This window comes from Pan troglodytes, chromosome 8, assembly GCF_028858775.2.
Source record: "Pan troglodytes isolate AG18354 chromosome 8, NHGRI_mPanTro3-v2.0_pri, whole genome shotgun sequence".
NCBI classification, from domain to species: Eukaryota; Metazoa; Chordata; class Mammalia; order Primates; family Hominidae; genus Pan; species Pan troglodytes.
Window position 1 is genome coordinate 144994191 of NC_072406.2, and position 20735 is coordinate 145014925.

Consider the following 20735-nt stretch of genomic DNA (forward strand, 5'->3'; position numbering starts at 1 on the left):
CAGGACAATGTGGCAAGACCCCGTCTCTACAAAAAATAAAGACTTAGCAGGAGTGGTGGCACACGCCTGTAATTCCAGCTGCTCGGGAGGCTGAGGCAGGAGAATCACTTGAGCCCAGGAGGCAGAGGTTGCAGTGAGCCGAGATCACACCACTGCACTCCAGCCTGGGTGACAGAGGGAGACTCTGTTTCAATAAATCAATAAATAACTTAAAAACCATACTTGGGATTCTTGAAAGGTCTGAGTTACATTGGGAGGAATGAGAGGGTTTGGTGGTGCAGGGGAGATCTGATCCCCTCCTGCCAGTGCCTTCCTGAAATCTCGAAACATGTTGTATCATAGAGATTCAGGGAACCTGCCATCAGCATTTTGGTGAAAGCCACAGGATGGCAGTGGCTCCTTTCTGACTCTCAGCAGATCTCATAGATGCTCCTGGACAGGCCTTAGGGAAATCTGGGCTCCTAGTCTCATAGCTGGTGCCCGCAGAGCCAAGAACCGCATGGCACCTAGCGCTGGCAGCCTCCCTGCTGCCTCCTCACCTCCACACCTGAGAAGCCAGCAGGGCCCACGCTGGACTGGGGACCCTGCTGCATCTCTGATGTGGGGAAGCCTCAAACTCAAGCTCCAGAATGACCTAGAGATGATGCGTGTTTATAGGCCTGTGTGTGAATGTATCTGAGTAAATGCCTGCATGCAAACACACACATGCCTGCATACACATAAACACGTGCCTGCATGCACACACACATGCCTGCACACACATAAACATGTGCCTGCATGCAAACACACACATGCCTGTGCACACATAAACATGCCTGCATGCAAACACACACATGCCTGTGCACACATAAACATGCCTGCATGCACACACACACACATGCCTGTGCACACATAAACACGTGCCTGCATGCAAACACACACATGCCTGTGTATGCATAAACATGTGCCTGCATGCACAAACATGCCTGCATACAAACATACATGGCTTTGCACACATAAACACATGCCTGCATGCAAACACACATGCCTGTACACGCATAAACACATCTGCATGCAAACACACACATGCCTGTGCATGCATAAACGTGCCTGCATGCAAACACATGCCTGCGTACACATAAACACGCATGTGCAGAATTGCTCCAGAGCCCATGCCCCTACTCTGCCTTTGAGGAGGGGCATCCGTCTCCTGAGGCCTCCGCTGCATCCCCACCCCATTTAGGAGCTGACTTGGGGCCCTTCCCAGAGGCTGTGGGTGCTGGAGGGAGGGAGTTGCTCCCTGGAAGGGGAACTGGAGCCCTCTTAGGAGGCAGGAGGCAGTGGGGCTGTGAACGCCTGTGCTCCAGGCAGGAGGCCTGGGCCGGTGGCTCAGGTAGCAGCCTGGCACAGGGTAATGACTGTGTGCATGAGGCTGCTGATTGCCCGTTTCAGGGATAATGGACGAGGTCACAGGAAGAGCTGGGATATGGTGTGGTTTTGAGGGAGCTCTAGCTCAGTGCCATGCCCTGCACAGCTGTGGGGCCATGACTAATGAATAGCACCAGAGAGGGTGTGCGTGGTGACCGCACAGGAACATGGCCGGGCCAGTCCTGCAGGGTTGAGAGGGTGTGTGTGGTGACACTCAGGAACACGGTCGGGCCAGTCCTGCTGCGGTGGGAGGGTGTGCGTGGTGACACTCAGAAACACGGTCGGGTCAGTCCTGCAGGGGTGGGAGGGTGTGTGTGGTGACACTCAGGAACATGGTCGGGCCAGTCCTGCAGGGGTGGGAGGGTGTGCGTGGTGACACTCAGAAACACGACCGGGTCAGTCCTGCTGCGGTGGGAGGATGTGCGTGGTGACACTCAGGAACACGGTCGGGCCAGTCCTGCAGGGGTGGGAGGGTGTGTGTGGTGACACTCAGAAACACGGTCAGGCCAGTTCTGCAGGGGTGGGAGGGTGTTTGTGGTGACACTCAGGAACACGGCCGGGCCAGTCCTGCTGCGGTGGGAGGGTGTGTGTGGTGACCGCTCAGAAATACGGTGGGCCAGTCCTGCAGGTGTGGGAGGCGATGCCCGCCTGGGGCTTGTTTTGGAAGAGTCTCAGGGGGCAAGGCCATTTGCTGCCTCCCGTGCATGTGGGAATGAACATTTTGCCCCCGAGCTGCTGCCAGAATCTCACCAGTGTGCACCTTGGGGCCATTTTCCCTGACCTGTTCTCACAAAGCTGACATTGCTCACTCTGCAGGTTACTTGACACTCTGGGCAGGACAGGAGCTGTGTTCCTTCTGCTGGGGGAGCCAGCACTAGGGAGGAGAGGCCGAGAGGGGCTGCTACTGGGGCTGCCACGGCAGTGCCCGAGGCCATGAGTGCTTCTCTGGCATCCCCAACAGAGAAAGCTTTCTGGGTGGGCAGAGCACATCTATAACGGGCAGGGCAGGTCCCACTGTCTGCAGCAGAGGCAGGCGGACACCAGAGCCTGCTGGCACCACAGAGCTTTCTGGTGACAGATGTGGCGGCTCTGGGAAGGGCAGATGTCACACCGAGCATTTGAGCGTCCCAGCTGCACACAGACACACGTGCCCCCAGCGAGGAAAACCAGTGTGACTTTATTTTCTGCTCTTTCTTTTCTTTAGCTCTTGGAGTTTGACAAGGAGTTGTCTGTCTTTAAGGACAGACTGTATGAACTGGACATCTCGTTCCCTCCCAGGTATGGAACATGCTGTTTGCTGGATGAACCCGGCCGGGAAGGCGGCGTCTCCACCCTCCCAGTCTCTGGTGCATCTGCGTGTCTGTGTGTGCCAGTTTGTGCTGGGCATGAGTGTGTGCATTCTGTGTGCATCCAGAGTGTGTGTGTACCATACCTGTGTGTACACGTGTGTGTTGTGCATCTGTGTGTGAACGTATGCGTCTGTGTGTGCACATGTGCACGAGTGTGTGTGCACGAGTGCATCTGTGTGTGCACCTGTGCATCTGTGTGCACGTGTGCGTCTGTGTGTGCACGTGTGTGTTCTTGTGTGCATAGTGTTTTTGTGTGTGCACATGTATCTGTGTGTCCTGCACTTGTGTGCAAACTGCACCTTCTCCTGCCCTTTTCATGACATGAAAAAAGCAGCTGAGAGTAATAAGTAATTCTGTTGTCTTTTTCCAATATGCAAAATACGTTCTTATCAGACTTGCTCACGAGGGGCCCACGGGGACTGTGTGTTATGGATCTTTCTGGGAATATCGGGGCCTCCAAATGCAGTGTGTCTACGTGGGTGTGGATGTGTTTAAGGCATGCGTGTGTGTGCCTGGGTTTGAATGTGCAAATGTTGCGTGGGTGTCCGTGTGTGTGCAGACCTGGTGCAGATGTGCGTGGGGCGTGCGTCACACAGTTGTGGATGTGTGTGTATAAGGTGTGCTCGCGTACATGGTTGTATATGTGAGCATGAGTGAGAGCATGAGTGAGAACATGTGTGGCGTGTGTAGGGCTCATGCATGTGGCTGTGTGTTCCACGGATGTGTGTGCACGTGTGTGTGTTCACGCGTGGAGATGTGTGCCTGGGTGTGGATGTTTGTGTGCGTTTTCATGCAGATTTGCCGGCACAGAGCAGTTCTCACTGTTGGAAGCTGCAGGGGACTTCCACTGGCAGATGTGGACTTTGCCTGTCAGCTGGGAGCAAGATTGGGAGCCGGAGGATGCGGCCTCAGGGAGCTTGGGTGGGAGCTGGAGGTGCGGCCTCAGGGAGCTTGGGGACACAGGCTTTCCTGAAGCCAGAGGCAGTGCTGAGGTCTGAACCTTGAAAGTGACGGAGCACTTTGGTGTCCAGGGGAAGTTTTTGGACAGGTTGGAGGAGCCTCCAGAAGGCAGTGGTGGCCCAGGCCTCTCGTCCTCCTCACGAGCTTCTCCTGTTCTGTAAAGACACCGAGGCTCACTGCCAGGCATGCCGGCCTTATCCTATGGGAGGTGCAGGAAGTCCCAGGGGATCTCGGGCTCACACCCCTCTTCCTGGAGGGCTCCCCCATCCCACTTGGATCTGAAGTCTGACTGCTGGACACACGGGCCCCCAGAGAGCCCCTCGCGCCCAGTGGCATTCCCGAAAGATCCATGGACCCCGACCCTCAGCATTCCCAGGGTGCCCATGCGCCCAGTGGCATTCCAGAAAGATCCGTGGACCCCGACCCTCAGCATTCCCAGGGTGCCCACGTGCCCAGTGGCATTCCAGAAAGATCCGTGGACCCCGACCCTCAACGTTCCCAGGGTGCGCACGCGCCCAGTGGCATTCCAGAAAGATCCGTGGACCCTGACCCTCAGCGTTCCCAGGTGCCCACACAGGCCAGGCTTGCTCTTGGGCATTTGGCTGGGTGAGATCGGCTTCCGCTTTCCCGCTGCGTCTGCCCTGGTGGGGGGTCCCGAGTGCCTCTGCGTGCCAGGCTCGTCCACCTGCCGCCTCACACTCTTCCCCATGCAGCTCTGCCCCTGTCAGGACACGTTGGCCTTCCTGTGCTTTCCTGAAGGCTGCCAGGGCTGTGAGGCCGTGGGGAGGCGTCCTTGCCACGGCCTGGCCCCTGAGGCCTGTGTCTGACCCAGCTCCTCAGAAGCTGGGAGCCAAGCTGCCATCTGCACCTGCTGGTCTGGCAATGTCTCCTTCCCGCGGTGACTCCCGGTTTTCAGAATCGTTTCATGGTTTTTGCTGTTGTTGTTTGAGTGAACGCATTGCAAACCGGCCGAGCAGCCAAGTACATCTTCCCATCACTGCCACAGTCCCCGCCCTGGTTTTGGGCAGAGGTGAGCTCACCACCTTGGAGTGGTTCAAGGCACCTTGTCAGCATTGGTGGGCAGGACCCTCCCGCGGGCAGTAGACCCTCCATGGGGAGAGCCCGCACCTGCTGACCCTGAGAGGAGACGGCATTCCTAGCGCAGAGCTCCGGATATAGCCGCACCCGGGGCATTGGTGCGTACACTGGCAGAGTGACGCCAGGAAATGTGTCATTGGCGGATGGTTCTGAAGACCAGCGGGGTCTTCTCCCGCAAAGGTGTTTGCCACTGATCCCATGGATGAATAGAACTCTGCTCTGAATGAATTGTAACTGAATGCTGTCTGTCGTTTTGCCATAAAAGGTGCTAATATTTCAGACATTTATACAACCCTCAATTTTGGTCCTTAACTAAAAGCACGGTTCTTCCTAGTGCCTTCTTTAGGGACAGCCACAAAAGTGACCTGTTTGAGGTGGTCAGGAGCAGGAGGGTGAGCAGGCGGGAAGGAGGCTGGCCGGACCTTGGGCTGCCTCTGCCTCCACATAAAGAACTCTCCCGGGCAGGACCCTGGGCTGTAAGATGGTGCCTTCGGGCCAGGACAGCATCCAGGATACAGCCTCCCGAAGGCCTTTCATGCCATGTGCTATTTCCATCGGGTGTGACGTGTTAAAGCTCTACACGTGTGCTTAGAGTTACTGGGGGATGAGGGACGCATGGTGGCAGGGATGAGTCTTGCCCACTCTGGTCTCTGGAAACCAGGCGGCTGTGAGTGGATGCGGGGTCAGGTGGCGTCAGCCCTTAGTGGTGAGCAGAGGTGGCGATGGGCTTTCTTCACCCAGCATTGGTCTGCCCGGCTCCCCAGACGCCAAGGCCCTCAGGGCAGGATTGTGGTGTGTGCCTCAACAGCAGCCCTGCAGCCCCCACCCCGTAGCTCCCCCCACCCCGAAGCTCCTGATACGTGTGGCTCCCGGTACAGCCCAGGCTCAGGTGGCGGCGATTTGAACACCCCAGCGGTAGCATGGAGCTGCCGCCTTTTTGCGCATCCTAGCTAGAAGTGAATTTCTAATTTTTAGTTTAACTTTGAGAATTAACCACCATTAACGCTAAGATAAAGAGATTTAAGATGGCTCCTCGGTGGCCGCTCCACTGGCGTGACAGCCCGACATTTCCAGGCGTTAGCATTTCTCACGAAACCCCGTGTAGAACAGGGCTGGCGAGGGCGGTGCCTCTGGAACCAGAGTCCCAGCTCTGCCCCGACACTGCAGAGTTGGGCACATTGCTCACTCCTCGTGGCCTCAGCGTCCCCCTCAGGATGCTATCGTCTCCTCTGGGCAGGCTGAGCCTTCAGGCCCAGGCCTGCCCGACGGTACCCACCCCCAGGTCAGCCTCTCCGCAGCCAGAGAGCCGAACGCTCCCAAGTCACCGCAGTGTCGCCAGCCATCGGGTGGCTCCTGTCACAGCTTCCGGAATGTGGGGGGCACTGTGTTTCCTCGCGGAGGCCGTGGTGCTGTGCATAGTCAGCCAGGGTTTGGCTCTCCCTCTTTGTCTGTGTGGACGCTGAGCGTATGGAGGATGGGAACTGTCACGTCCATTGCCTGGGGGCTCCCTGTGTCTGTGGACTCCTTACGTAGTGAAGAGACTGCATCATTCATTTATTAAGAAGAAAACCACATGCCACCATCGAAATGGCCCCGCAGAGCCTCGCTGGCCGCCCCGGTGGCCTGGCCACTTCCCTCTTCCAGCTACTGAGGACCCCGGAGCTTTTGTCCATGTGGGTTCCATCTGTTGGTCATGGCCATCAGTTTTTAAATATTTATTAGTTCGTTTTAAAAATAACACAATCACATGTTTACATAAGTAACATTTTTGTGAAAAAAGTACCCATGCACGGGGAGGTCTCCTTCCGCCAGGGCGTGATCTGGGAGCCGCACACACAGGTCCCGGGAAATCCCAGCCACCCAGGGTGTGGGAGTCTCGACGCGGCACGTCTGGCACCCAGTGCGAGCAGCACCTTCCTCAGAATGGCCGAGCTCCGTGGAGGGGTCTCTGTGGTGGGGACGCCGCCAGCCTCTGGGAGGAATACGTTTTCCAACACCCTCGGGTCTCCTTGAAAGCTTAAATTTTGTCATTGGCAACAGATAGCATCCGCTGCTGCTGGAAGAGGCAGGCTCGTCCGCCCTTCTGGAGAAAATGCCTGTTAGCCACCGAGGTCTGTCTGTCAATCGTTCTGGCAAAATATGGTGTCCGTGAAAACGAGCAGCTGCTTTAGCTGACGACTCAGATGCAGGCACGCTCCCCCGAGAGACGAGGGCCGTGTCATCCCTCTGGGCGGAGGACTCCCTAGAGCCTCATCTCATCCCACCCAGCCCAAGACCCCATCTCCCAGGCCTGGGGTTCAACACAAGGAATCACTTCTCCTGCTTCCCTCGTAAGTGAAGGTAGCTTTTTGTTTAGTGCTGAGGGATTGACCCTGGGAGAGACCCTGCCCAGCACAGCCCGGCCTCTGCCTGGTTCCCACGCCAGCGCCGGCAGTTTTACCACCTCGGGCAGCGTTTGCCACATCCGTGCAATGCCAGCTCCATGAAATCAGTGAATATCACCTTAGTGTGCTCGTCAATGTAGATCTCCCCTCTCAGACTGCTGCAGGGGTCCCAGGGACCCACAGGGGGCCACACGCCAACTCCAGAACTGCCCAAAACTTGGAAGTATCCCCAGTGCCCGTGAAGAGTGGGATGGACACTCAGCACTGACACGGAGGCCACAGCAGCCACCCCGTGAAGAGTGGGACAGACACTCAGCACTGACACGGAGGCCCTGGCAGCCGCCCCGTGAAGAGTGGGACGGACACTCAGCACTGACACGGAGGCCGCGGCAGCCGCCCCATGAAGAGTGGGACGGACACTCAGCACTGACACGGAGGCCACGGCAGCCACCCCATGAAGAGTGGGACGGACACTCAGCACTGACACGGAGGCCGCGGCAGCCACCCCGCGAAGAGTGGGACGGACACTCAGCACTGACACGGAGGCCGCGGCAGCCGCCCCGCGAAGGGTGGGACGGACACTCAGCACTGACACGGAGGCCGCGGCAGCCGCCCCGCGAAGGGTGGGACGGACACTCAGCACTGACACGGAGGCCGCGGCAGCCGCCCCGCGAAGGGTGGGACGGACACTCAGCACTGACACGGAGGCCGCGGCAGCCGCCCCGCGAAGGGTGGGACGGACACTCAGCACTGACACGGAGGCCCCGGCAGCCGCCCCGCGAAGGGTGGGACGGACACTCAGCACTGACACGGAGGCCATGGCAGCCACCCCGCGAAGAGTGGGACGGACACTCAGCACTGACACGGAGGCCCCGGCAGCCACCCCGCGAAGAGTGGGACGGACACTCAGCACTGACACGGAGGCCCCGGCAGCCACCCCGCGAAGAGTGGGACGGACACTCAGCACTGACACGGAGGCCACGGCAGCCGCCCATGAAGAGTGGGACGGACACTCAGCAGTGACACGGAGGCCGCGGCAGCCACCCCAGGAAGAGTGGGACGGACACTCAGCACTGACACGGAGGCCCCGGCAGCCGCCCCATGAAGAGTGGGACGGACACTCAGCACTGACACGGAGGCCACGGCAGCCACCCCATGAAGAGTGGGACGGACACTCAGCACTGACACGGAGGCCACGGCAGCCACCCCATGAAGAGTGGGACGGACACTCAGCACTGACACGGAGGCCACGGCAGCCGCCCCGCGAAGTGTGGGACGGACACTCAGCACTGACACGGAGGCCACGGCAGCCGCCCCGCGAAGAGTGGGACGGACACTCAGCACTGACACGGAGGCCACGGCACCCACCCCGTGAAGAGTGGGACGGACACTCAGCACTGACACGGAGGCCATGGCAGCCACCCCATCAAGAGTGGGACAGACACTCAGCACTGACACGGAGGCCACGGCAGCCACCCCATGAAGAGTGGGACGGACACTCAGCACTGACACGGAGGCCCTGGCAGCCGCCCCGTGAAGAGTGGGGCAGACACTCAGCACTGACACGGAGGCCGCGGCACCCACCCCGTGAAGAGTGGGGCAGACACTCAGCACTGACACGGAGGCCACAGCAGCCACCTGCAGCGAGCCACTGCTGCGCACAGCTCCACAAGTGAGTTTAAAGCCGGGTTGCACAGGTGGAGAGGACGCCCTGGGACTCCACAGGGTGCTGTTACTGCAGGCGGGGAATCACCTCCCACCGCCCTCCCCGGTGGAGGCCTCTGGGCTGTGGGCCGGCGCAGGGTGCAGTGGGCTGGTGAACACCCATGTCCCGTGTGCACTCAGCCTTGTGTGTGCCTCACTGTGAAGTTTACTAAAATGGAAAAGTTTAGAAGTTCTATCGCTACCCGTCAAAACGTTTCAAAGTTTTTATCATACTCAGAGCACGTCCAATGGGAAAAAATCACTCCTTCCCAAAGAAAGATGGACTCTCAGAGGCGGGAGAGGGATGTTTTCATTGAACAATTGCTGAGCAAGATCGAGTTTTAGCTTCTGAAAAAGACAAAAATATACGCAACACAGGAATGAACTGCCCAGACAAGTCCAACCAGAGATCGTCTCTCTTTAATGGACACATATATTCTTAAATTAGGGATTAGGAGGCCCCTTTCAAACTTTCCGTGGGCCATAATTTATGTTCTCCTGTCTTTAGATGTGTATTTATAGTGTAATAATTATCTAGCAAAATGAACTCTACTGCCTGCGAGCTGGGTGCTCAAGAGGGAGCCAGGCCGCCCGTCCGCCTGGTGGTCACGAATCCTGGGTGCCTGTGGCTCATACAGACTGTGAGACCTGTGCCGAGGGGGAGGACAGTGAGGGAACCCGTCTCACGGAAGAGGCCTGCCAAGGGTTCTGGTCACCCGGAGAGCTTTGTCCCTCGAGATATGGGCGAGGGGAGCACCCAGGACAGCCTCCTGCTCTGTTGCCCGGGTTGGAGTGCAATGGTGATCTCGCCTCACTGCAGCCCCATCTTCTGGGCTCAAGCGATTTTCCCCCCTCAGCCTCCCAAGTAGCTGGGACTACAGGTGTGCGCCACCACGCCTGGCTAACTTTTTTATTTTGTATAGAGACAGGGGTCTTACTATGTTGTCCAGGCTGGTCTTAAACTCCTGGGCTCAAGCGATCCTCCCGCCTCAGCTTCTCAAAATGCTGGGATGACAGGCGTGAGCCCCCGTGCCCAGCCCCCCAGACCCTCTTGGAAGTCTGTGCCGCTTCCTTCTCCCGCTCGGCAGCTTCAGCGTTGCCACAGCTGTGATTGTTTAGTTCTTTCTCTTTGGTTTTAGGGTCTTCTCCTTTTCAGGAATTGCAGTGGCAGCTGGCGTGTTTGGAAGCGGGTGTCTGAAGCCAGCATTGCCGGTGGTGCCTGCAGGCTGCACGGGAAGGCAGAGCTTTGATGAGGTCCTGCTTGTGACGGGTGTGTGTCAGAACCGTTTTCTCTGTAGTGTGCTGCACCCTCCTGCTCCGTGTACACAAGAGCGGCGTGGTAATTGGTTAATATTTTAACCAGGCGGGAGTCAGAGGAGGGGCTTTCACCCTGACGCCCACCTGGAGAAGTGAGGCTGCGCTCCTGCCGCTTCCTCTGAGCACAGCTCGGGGAGTTGGTGTGAACTGTCGCCGTTCACTTGTGGTTCAGGGTGGCTGAGCACTGTGGCGAAGCCGTGGGCCCCCACCCAGCCTGCCTTCTGGGGTCCTCCCAGGCCCGTTGGTCTCTCCTGTGCCATCAGCCCTGCCCCAAGACCTCGACATAGCCGGGCTTTTAAGCTTGTTGTCTGCTTCTCGGGCCCGTGGCGACCCTACCTACCCAGCCCAGCCTGCTCAGGTCCTAAAGCTGGGCCTTGTCAGCAGGGCCAGTCAGCCTGGCCACAGCAAACAATCTGCCGTGCAGCCTACACAGGGGCTGCTGCCCGCATCCTACAGGGAGGAGAGAGGGGCAGGGAGAGAGGGGCAGGGAGGAGAGAGGGGCAGGGAGGAGGGGCAGGGAGGAGAGAGGGGCAGGGAGGAGGGGCAGGGAGAGACGGGCAGGGAGGAGGGGCAGGGAGGAGAGAGGGGCAGGGAGGAGGGGCAGGGAGGAGAGAGGGGCAGGGAGGAGAGAGGGGCAGGGAGGGGGGCAGGGAGGAGGGGCAGGGAGGAGAGAGGGGCAGAGAGGAGGGGCAGGGAGGAGAGAGGGGCAGGGAGGGGGGCAGGGAGGAGGGGCAGGGAGGAGAGAGGGGCAGGGAGGAGAGAGGGGCAGGGAGGAGAGAGGGACAGGGAGGGGGGCAGGGAGGAGGGGCAGGGAGGAGAGAGGGGCAGGGAGGAGGGGCAGGGAGGAGAGAGGGGCAGGGAGGAGGGGCAGGGAGGAGAGAGGGGCAGGGAGGAGGGGCAGGGAGGAGGGAGGGGCAGGGAGGAGGGAGGGGCAGGGAGGAGGGGCAGGGAGGAGAGAGGGGCAGGGAGGAGGGGCAGGGAGGAGGGGCAGGGAGGAGAGAGGGGCAGGGAGGAGGGGCAGGGAGGAGAGAGGGGCAGGGAGGAGGGGCAGGGAGGAGAGAGGGGCAGGGAGGAGAGGGGCAGGGAGGAGGGGCAGGGAGGAGAGAGGGGCAGGGAGGAGAGAGGGGCAGGGAGGAGGGGCAGGGAGGAGGGGCAGGGAGGAGAGAGGGGCAGGGAGGAGGGGCAGGGAGGAGAGAGGGGCAGGGAGGAGGGGCAGGGAGGAGGGGCAGGGAGGAGAGAGGGGCAGGGAGGAGGGGCAGGGAGGAGAGAGGGGCAGGGAGGAGGGGCAGGGAGGAGAGGGGCAGGGAGGAGGGGCAGGGAGGAGGGGCAGGGAGGAGAGAGGGGCAGGGAGGAGGGGCAGGGAGGAGAGGGGCAGGGAGGAGGGGCAGGGAGGACGGGCAGGGAGGAGGGGCAGGGAGGACGGGCAGGGAGGAGGAGCAGGGAGGAGAGGGGCAGGGAGGACAGGGGCAGGGAGGAGGGGCAGGGAGGAGGGGCAGGGAGGAGAGAGGGGCAGGGAGGAGAGGGGGCAGGGAGGAGAGATGGGCAGGGGGGAGGGGCAGGGGGGAGGGGCAGTGCCTGCAGAGGCTAGCACAGGAGTACGATTGTTCGCCCTATCACAGCCGCTCCCACGCTGTAGGGGCAGGTGCGCCCCTGTCCTGTGTGCCCCCCCCACCCAGCAGGTATGCTTTCAGATAAGCCCACATGCCTGGCACTCCCGCGTCAGTCACTGCTGGGCAGCGTCCAGGCCCCGCGTCCTGCTGCTCTGCGGCGTGGCCCCGCCAGCACCTCGCGCCTGTGGGTACAGCGGTTGTGTGCAGTCCACACTGGCCTTTCCCAGACCCAGCTGGAACCAGCCCCTCCTGCATTTCTCCCTGGGTGTTGGGGGCCACAGGGAGCACCCCTGGCTGTGGATTAAGGGTGGTGCCCCCAACAGCCCGGCCAGGACACCTCTCTCACCCAGGTTTCTTCCTCCTCTTGAGTCGTCTGTGAACACTCCCAGGGAAGCCCTTCCTGGAGCAGATGGGCTGAGGAAGCCGCTGCCACTCTGGCGTCCCTGTTCTCCCTTGCTCATCCCCAGAGCCCAGTCTGTCTGAGCAGCAATGCCCATCAGACCCTGTCCCATGGACAGAGGACGGCTGTGCTTCCTGCCACGCCCTGGCTTCTCTCCGTGCCCCCAGGGGAGGCCAGGTGGCACGGGCTCTCCAAGCTCCATGGGGTGCATGAGGAGTGAGAACTGGTTCAGTTCCAGCTTCCTATTTAGAAGTCACCTATTGTGTGCTGTGTGGATGTGTGTCTGGGGTGCAGTGGACGTGTGTGCGGATGCAATGGACATGTGTCCGGGGGCAGTGGACGTGTGTCGGGGGCTAGGCAGGCCCCTGCCTGCATCCAGTTTCCACTCGTGTCCGCGGTTGGGATCAGCTGAGAAGCTCCTGAACAAAGTGGCCCAGCCTCTCAAACGTGTGAAATGGGACAGGCCACCAGGTTACTGGTTCTCCTGAAAAAATGTGCAGCTGTTCTCTGCTCTGTGCTCTTCAGAAACATGCATGACACGTAGGCCCTACATAGTTATGTTTTTAACCAAGCAGTGACTCTGCCCAAGGCCGGGTGGCAGCCATGGCTCCTGTGAGTGTGGCTCCCGCTGGAGCGCGGGGAGGATGGGAGCTCCTGCGTCAGGGCAGAGCAAGTTCCGAGTCCCCGGCTGTTTCCAGGTGGTTGGGCACAGGGCCCACAGGCGCCCCTGTGGGCAGGGTCCGGGAGGCCTGGGAGGGGCTGCAGAATCCGCAGCCGAGGTGCTGGGATGGACCCGAAACCCAATCACAGCCAACAGGGAAATTTCATGCAGAATCAGATCCCAGTCGTGACAGGTGCTGTATGATATTTTGGAATTAACTGAAAAAACTCTCGAGACTCTGGTGAAGGCCCCGGAGATGCTGAGAGTAAGCAGAGACGCTGCATTTAGGGGCAGGTGGCTGAGCTCAGCCACAGGATCCCCGGGGTTCGTTCACTCCAAGTGGAATTCGTTACCACTTCAGTGCAGTCCCAAGCAACATGCCCATTTGGGGGTGGGTTTGCAGCCTGATGGGTGGGTCGGGCCCCCTGAGAACCTGCAGGCCCAGAAGTGGGGGCTGTGCTTGCATGTTCCAGACTCGGCGGGTAGTGGGGGCCATGGCCATGAGGCTCCAGGCTGGTGGGGGAGTGATCAGTCCATGTGTGCGTGGACTGCTCTGCTGTGTGAGGGCGGGGGCCGATGGCTCAGAGACACAGCAAGGCCACGGAGGAGCCCAGATGAGCTGTGCCCTGGCCAGCGATCGGTGGTGGAGACACAACCAGCAGACCCCAGGCAGTGCGGGATGCGCTGTGTGGGTGAAGGGCTCCGCCCTCAGGGCTACTGGCACCGCCATGTGGCCAGCCCCATTCCCAGACCCGCAGAGGGCATGGGCAGACCCGGGAAGCAGTGAGTTGGGGACAGTCACCCTCCACTGCAGCGACCCGGGGCCACAGCCTGAGCACCTGGACGCTCCCCGAGGTGGGAGCGGCGTTGGTCAAAGCGGAGACCGCGTGTGCCACACCCCAGAGCTGCCTGCACTTAGAGGCGTTTCGAGCTGATCCGGGCCAGGTCACCAGGTGGAGGAACGTCCTGGGACCAGATGACACTGGCTGCCATTTTGTTTCCATGGAGGTTTTCATCATACTTTAGACCATGTTCAAAAAACCAACAAAAACCAAAGCTCAACAGACAATTTCATGCAGTAAAGGAACGACTGATGTGAAGATACTGTGCTATAGCTAAAATTTAGTCTCACGTAAAAACAGTTTGATATAGAACTTAAATTGTGAATTTGGTTTTATATTCTAGAAACTTCCATGCGTGTATTCATTCCCCAGGTAGTGCTGGCCATTCTAAGGTGTATTGGCAGAGAATCGGCACAGCCATCCCTTTGGGGCTGAGGACGGCCCGAGCCGGCCGGCTGACCCTCTGCCTTCATGTCTCCCCAGCTACCCGTACAGTGAGGACGCCCGCCAGGGTGAGCAGTACATGAATACCCGGTGCCCAGCCTGGTGTGACCGCATCCTCATGTCCCCGTCTGCCAAGGAGCTGGTGCTGCGGGTGAGTGTGTGCTGCCCCAGCCCTGGGCGCAGAGGGGTGTGGAGCGCTGGGTCTGGTCTGGCCCAGCCCTGGTGCCAGGGCCCCAGGGGTGGGGGCACCCAGTCTGGGGAATGCTGCCAGGTTGGGCCCTGACCTTGTCCTGCCATGAGCTGCACCCCAGCACTGGGTCACCTCTGAGCCAGCACCTGGGCTGGGGCAGCAGCAGATGGAGCCGAGTTCCTGGGCCATGGGCAGCCAGCGTCATCCTGAGTTTGAAACATACACAGGCAGTTAGCAGAAAGTGTTTTCAAATCGTGGTTCATTGTATCCTTGGAAGTCAATGTGCTCTTGTGCGTTCCAGCGCTCGTGGGCCGGGCCGTGAAGCGCAGTAGAAATGTCTGAGGTTGTTTTCCTAAGTTGTAAATTAGAGCCAGATTCATTTGAGCCTTGATAAGTTAAAAATGAATAGGCGACATTTTCAGATGGCCTGGGCCTTGGGAAATTTTCAGATTTCCTGTGATTTTTTTTTTTTAATAATAATTTTTTTTTTTTTTTTTTTTTTTTTTACAAAAAAGGCGATAGGGGCTTGCTTGCTACATTGGCCAGGCTGGTCTCAAATTCCTGGGCTCCAGCATTCCACCCACCTCGGCCTCCCAAAGTACTCAGACTACAGGCGGCAGCCACTGCACCCGGTCAATCCTGTGATTTTTCAATTCCCACATTTTAACATACAAGGAGTGTTTTCAGAAGAATCAGTATCTGAATTGGTTTTGTCAACCCCGTGAATGAAAATTAAATGCAGATAGTAATGAAGCTTGCGGGTGTGCGTGGGAACTGCAGCTGTGCCCAACACCCAGAGCCGGGGCCTCTGACCGTGACGTGGGTGTGCAATCGGAAGGAGGCTGGAGACTCTGGTGGTTCCACTGCCAGCCTGGTGGGCTCTGCCCCCTCTCCACTGTCCCAGGCCCAGAGCAGGGACAGGAGCCCCCTACTAACCCCGACTTCAACACCAGCTGTGTGAGGCTCCAGGTGTCCCTCACTGCCCGTCTGTGTCTCTGTGCCAGACGGCACCAGACCCCAGGCACAGCAAACACCTGGGTGCAGGTGTGCCCTCAGCAGGGCGGGGACCTCTGCAGCCCTGGTCCCTGAAATGCACCCTGCTGGCCTCTGCCATGTGACTCTGTCTGCCGGGCCGGGTTCCTTACTGTTCCTTCCTACATCCTGGAGCACCCTGGGTGCAGCCTGCCCTCCATCCCTGGCTGTGCTGTGAGGAGCCTGCCTGGTGGGGGCCTGGGCTGGAGGCGGGGCCCCTTGGCCAGAAGTCCCTGGGGTCTGCAGCCAGCCTGGCTCCTCCGCAGCCCCACCTCTGGCCTGTGGGCAGGGCCTGTGCCCATCATTGAGAAAAGTGTGCTGGCCACAAGCCCAAAAGCCCAGGAGTGGGCTCGGCCTGGAGCCTGGCTGTGGACCTGCCGCTGCCCCTCTGGCTGGGCTCACTGGTAGGCACGCCAGTCCCTCGGTGCCACATGGTGGGTGCTCCCATCTGCCGGCGCTGAGAGCGGGTCAGGCATGTGGAGCCCAGGGCTGCCACCAGCGGGGCAGGAGCCTCCCGGGGACTCGGGCACAGATGCCATCCCCTGGGAAAACGTCGGAGGTCACGCGAGTGCAGATTGGTGAGCAGCGCCCAAGGGCAGAAGGCTGGCAGGTCTGTGGCCTCCCCACATTGTGCTGCCGCTGCCAGGGCTCCACCAGCTCAGAGCAGGGCAGCGTTGCAGCCCGTTTTCCATTCACTCACAGCCTCTCGGGTTCTCTGGATCTGGGACTTGACACTTTATGCTCAGGGTGGGGGACAGAGCCTCACAACACACACCTGGCGGCCTTTGACAGCCCCTGCCTTCTGGGGCTGGAGTTTGGACAGGCTCTCCCCATGGGGCCACCCAGTGGGCAGTGGGTGTGCAGGACAAGCAGATGGGCGCCGCGCGCGCTCCGCAGCCTCATCCATCATGACACGCGCCGTCACCTCGTCACCAAGCTCCGTTCTGCCTCCGGAGCCCTAAAACACCAAAAGGGGCTCGGGACGCGGGCGGTGCTGCTTGGGGAGCCTCGGTGACAAGTGTTCAGTGAGGTGTGCCGTGCGCTGCCTGTGCCCGCCGTAATTTGTTTATCTGTCCAAAGATTATGCAGTTGAAAATCCACAATTTTATGCTGCCTTTGTAAATTACCACGCTGCGTTTGATGAATGTTTCTCCACTTCCGCGGAGGCGCCGCTTCACCCGCGAGAGACGGGAAGGTGCTCATGCATGCGGTGCCGAAGCTTGTTTTCTCATTCTTTCTGGCAGGCGCCCATGCTGGAAAGTAAATCTGACCTTAAGCTTCCCACTGCATTAAAGATAACTCAGTTTTAACTGCATAGTCTCAGATGCTCCAGCTGTGGATATAAAATTCCAGCCCAACCAGAGCCGAGTGCTGACCAGCAGCAAACCCCTTCCGGAGGCGCCCGGAATACAGGCACCCGCTGGGAAGTGCGCACACAGCCGTGAATTACTATACACAGATTGCTTTGTGTAGTGGTGTGGAATTCGGTGTCTGTTCTCATTTGAACACTGAGTTCTAGGTTAATAGAACAGTCAAAAACAAATCAAAGTGGGAAGATTGGAACTAGATGGGCTTCCGCTCTCAGAGGAGCACACCTGCACAGAAAGCTGTGGCGCACACACTCCCGTGAACAGGGTCCCCTGCAACTCCCCTGAGGGCCCAGGAGCACGTCCGGGAGAGGGGAGCTTGGGAGCCAGGCCAGCACCCGCGGCTCCCCACGCGACCCCTCCTAGAGGCAGATACCTGTTGTCCAAAAGGGCCAGGGTCAAGGTGCTGAGGCGCTGCCACGTCACCAGAGCCTTTGGTCCATGAGCTGGCCTCTCTCTCAGGGGCCAGGCAGGGCGGGTGGCAGAGGCTGGCGAGGTACTGGCAGGGGCCAACACCCCCATCTCTCTGCCCCCACAAAACCCTGATGTTCCTGCCAGTCAGCTCCCAACTGGACCCAGGTTGCCCCACTTCCCCACACTCACCTGTCTGTTTCCCCTTTCCAGTCGGAGAGCGAGGAGAAGGTTGTCACCTATGACCACATTGGGCCCAACGTCTGCATGGGAGACCACAAGGTGACATAGACTGAGGTCCAGGGGCCAGGCTGGGGGACCAAGGGGAAGCTAGGGGGCCGGGGGGCTGGGGCCAGTGGGTGGGCGGGTGCTGGGGCTGGCAGGCAGGTGGGCGGGGGTTGGCCAGTCTCTCCTCTCCTGTTCTCCTGTCTTAGTCTGACTACAGAGTAGGCCAAGTTGGTCTGTTTTTATTTAATTTTAATAAAGTATCATAAGCTAGGTGGGTAAGTAGGAAGAAGGCAGAAATGACGTTACAATAGAATAAAATACATAATTTAATATTTGTAAAAAAATGTCCACAGCTGATTGTTTCTGAAAGCTGTTTTGCAAATATGCAGCTTTAGTGTTTTAATGGCCTTCTTGGGGCAGGCTCACTGTCAGCCGAGGAGCCGGGGTGAGGGCGCTCCCCACCGTGTGCCAAGGGGCAGCACTGGCACAGATCGTTTATTCAGGCAACTGCACCTCGAGAGTGTGCACAGGAGACAGATCAAATCTCATTTTCAGCCAATAAATGAGTTAGCTTCTTCCACGTTGGAGGCCCAGAGCTGTGAGCCCCAAACACACCCGGATAAGACGCTGGACCTGCCAGGTGCGGCAGAGCCGAGGACCGGAGAGCCTTCCTTCCCCGCTTCATTTGGGGCCTATTTAGCCATTCTTTTACATCAGTTTTTCCATTAATTTTTTTACCTGGAAATAACACCTTCCTTGCAAAACCTCTCATGGCCGGCTTGGCTCCAGTTCCACATTCACGGGGTCCCCAACCCCTGCGCTGCCGTGGCTGTGCACAAGGGCCGAGCTGCCTCTGCTGGCCATCAGCTCCTCCCAGCCCGGTTCATGGCTGCCCTGGTGAGACGCAGGGTCCAGGGGTGCAACAGGAGGCGGCGGCATGTGCTGTGCTGTCCCGCGTGCGCCGTGCTGACACCGTCCTCTCTTCCTGCTGCAGCCCGTGTTCCTGGCCTTCCGAATCATGCCCGGGGCAGGTAAACCTCATGCCCATGTGCACAAGTGTTGTGTCGTGCAGTGACGTGGTGGTAAATATGACTCCTCCCTCCAGTTCAGCTTTTACGCAGCTTTTCCTGGTGCGTTTGTTCCTTTAACAAATTACGAATTCCGTGACAGGGAAGAGATGCCAGCGCCACGAGAGGACCCTTCGTGAGCCCTCCCTGTAGCCGTGGACCGAATACGCACTCTTGAAAGCTGCATCGAGAACCCGCCCAAGCGCCACCTGCTAGACGGCCAGCCCCACACTTCGCTTCAGCCTCCGGACCATTCCGGAGCAGCCTCACATACCTCACTGTCTCGTCTGTTTATGTGACATTAAGTAGAAATATTGGTTTTTTTTTTTTTAAATAAGTCACAGTCCTGTTGTCAAAACTCTAATAGACAGCAAAGAGGGTCTGTACCGTAGACTTCACAGTTTTCAGTTTTTAATGATTGCCAGTGGAGGGGCTTCTTCAGCACAGAGACCCCCCCACTGTGTCCAGGGACCCCCTCTGCCAGGTGGAGGTGTGTCCAGGGGCTGGGGAAGCCGAGACGGGCACTCCCTCTGCCGGCCGGCAGCGTGGCCCTGAGCATGGCAAGGGGGTCTGTCTGTCTCTGCCGATGCTCCTTCCGCGGCACTGACTCTGCGCCGTGTCACATGGATTTTGAATCACACTGCAGCTGCTTTCCATTTTTATATATATATAAATATATATAAATATATACTTTTTAAAAATAATTTATAAATCTTACCAAAACTTATGCTAAATGTACTTTCCAGTATGAACGCACAGGAGAGTCCCATCAGCAGGCGGCATTGGAGTCTAGGAGCTCAGCTGTGTGTCCATCAACACACAAATTCGTAAAAAACACACATGGCCTCGCCATCGTGGGTAAAATCGGCCCCACAGCACGTCTGCACCAGCGGGCCGTTACTCCCATGCCGTTCTTCTGTGTAATATTAAGAACTGAATGTGAAGTTTATAGCTAGCCTGGGTGTACCTTTTAAGAATTTTGTAAACCGTTTGTCTGTCTTTTGTTACTGTTTTATGGTGCCAAGTATTCTACATTACAACAATAATATCATGGGAGAAATAGAAATAGCCTAGTTTGCTTCCAATAGAAACTGCTTTTAACATGGGCTGTATATAAAAATATTAAAGAGAAACAAAACTGTACATTTCCTCATTGCTCCGCTACAGACAACCCATGTCATAACCTTGTTGCAAATATTTTTCTCCTATAGCAGTAAGTACAGCATTAGAAGGTGATTAGAGAGTCTGTTGATGAAACACAAATGTATGTTTGATTGATTTTACTTTAGAACACTACAGAGTTCCTGGACCGGGTGAAGGCATTAGCTGGGTGTTTGTGTGGGATAAATACTACCACTGCAAGTGACTGCTGTCCGCTGCGGAATCTGTTCTTGGTGGAAGCACAGGTCCGTGTCCCTGCTGTGGTTGCCGCTGTCCGCGTTCAACACGGAGTCCGCCCCGCGGGTTTCAGCTGTTGGTCGTTCTGAGGGGCCTTTGGAAGTGACCGGTCTGGTTCCTAAGCAATAAAATTGACCGTGGTGAAAACAGTCCTGTGTTGCGTTTTCTTCCTTTCCCTTCTGCCACCTCTGAGATGCTAACTCAGGGGAGCAGCCTCCTGTATAGCCTGTTATTTGAGATCAAGCTCATTAGAAATCCTGGAATTTCACTGTATCACACGCTGTCACAAAACACTAAGCCGTTGAGAGGAGAAAAACAGCCTTTTGGACTTTCTACTGTAATAAAGGATTTATCCCTCAACATTTTAAAACGGGATTATATAAATGCTTTGCCTTCCTCAGAACTTTAAGAATCCCCTCTGCTCTGAGCTGAGCTGAGAGGGGCTCCCCACAGAAAAGCGTTGCTTCTGCCCTTCGAGTTGCTTCCTTGTAAAGGCTGCTAAGAGCCTAAAACAAAACGCGCCGAGTTTAAGCCCTTTCTATTTCTCTTTAACGCTTCCGCAAATGCCTTCCAAGAGAAATCGTACCACCGCAATATCATTATTTACATTTAATTTTTAAAAATTAAAACTCAACAGTCACGCCCATTAAGATGCAGCGATGGGCAGCCCCGGCCACAGAGGCTGCGGGAGGCTGGAGGGGTTTTGTCAGCCGGAGTCACAGCCCCGCGGAGCTGGCGGCATTTCAGGGCAGGAGACGGGTCCCCTGAACCCCCGGCTGGGCGCTGCGGGCCTTGCCCAGGGGGCCTCCAGCTCCCTGACCCCGCGTGACCCATGGGAGGCCCCGCCGCTCCGCGGGCGGAATTAT

The 20735-nt window shown here is 58.0% G+C and overlaps 1 protein-coding gene across 2 annotated transcripts in view; it reads left to right on the plus strand.

The window, feature by feature from the left end:
- Nucleotides 1-20018, plus strand: part of INPP5A (inositol polyphosphate-5-phosphatase A) — a 257862-nt gene extending 237844 nt beyond the window's left edge. For both annotated transcript variants that reach the window (XM_016919658.4, XM_024346695.3), the window contains 5 exons: nt 2612-2685; nt 14216-14327; nt 17390-17458; nt 18399-18486; nt 18575-20018. In XM_016919658.4, coding sequence (XP_016775147.1) covers nt 2612-2685; nt 14216-14327; nt 17390-17458; nt 18399-18479 — 336 coding nt within the window. In that variant the 3' untranslated portion in view covers nt 18480-18486; nt 18575-20018. The remainder of the gene's footprint in view (nt 1-2611; nt 2686-14215; nt 14328-17389; nt 17459-18398; nt 18487-18574) is intronic.
- Nucleotides 20019-20735: the final 717 nt, after the last annotated feature.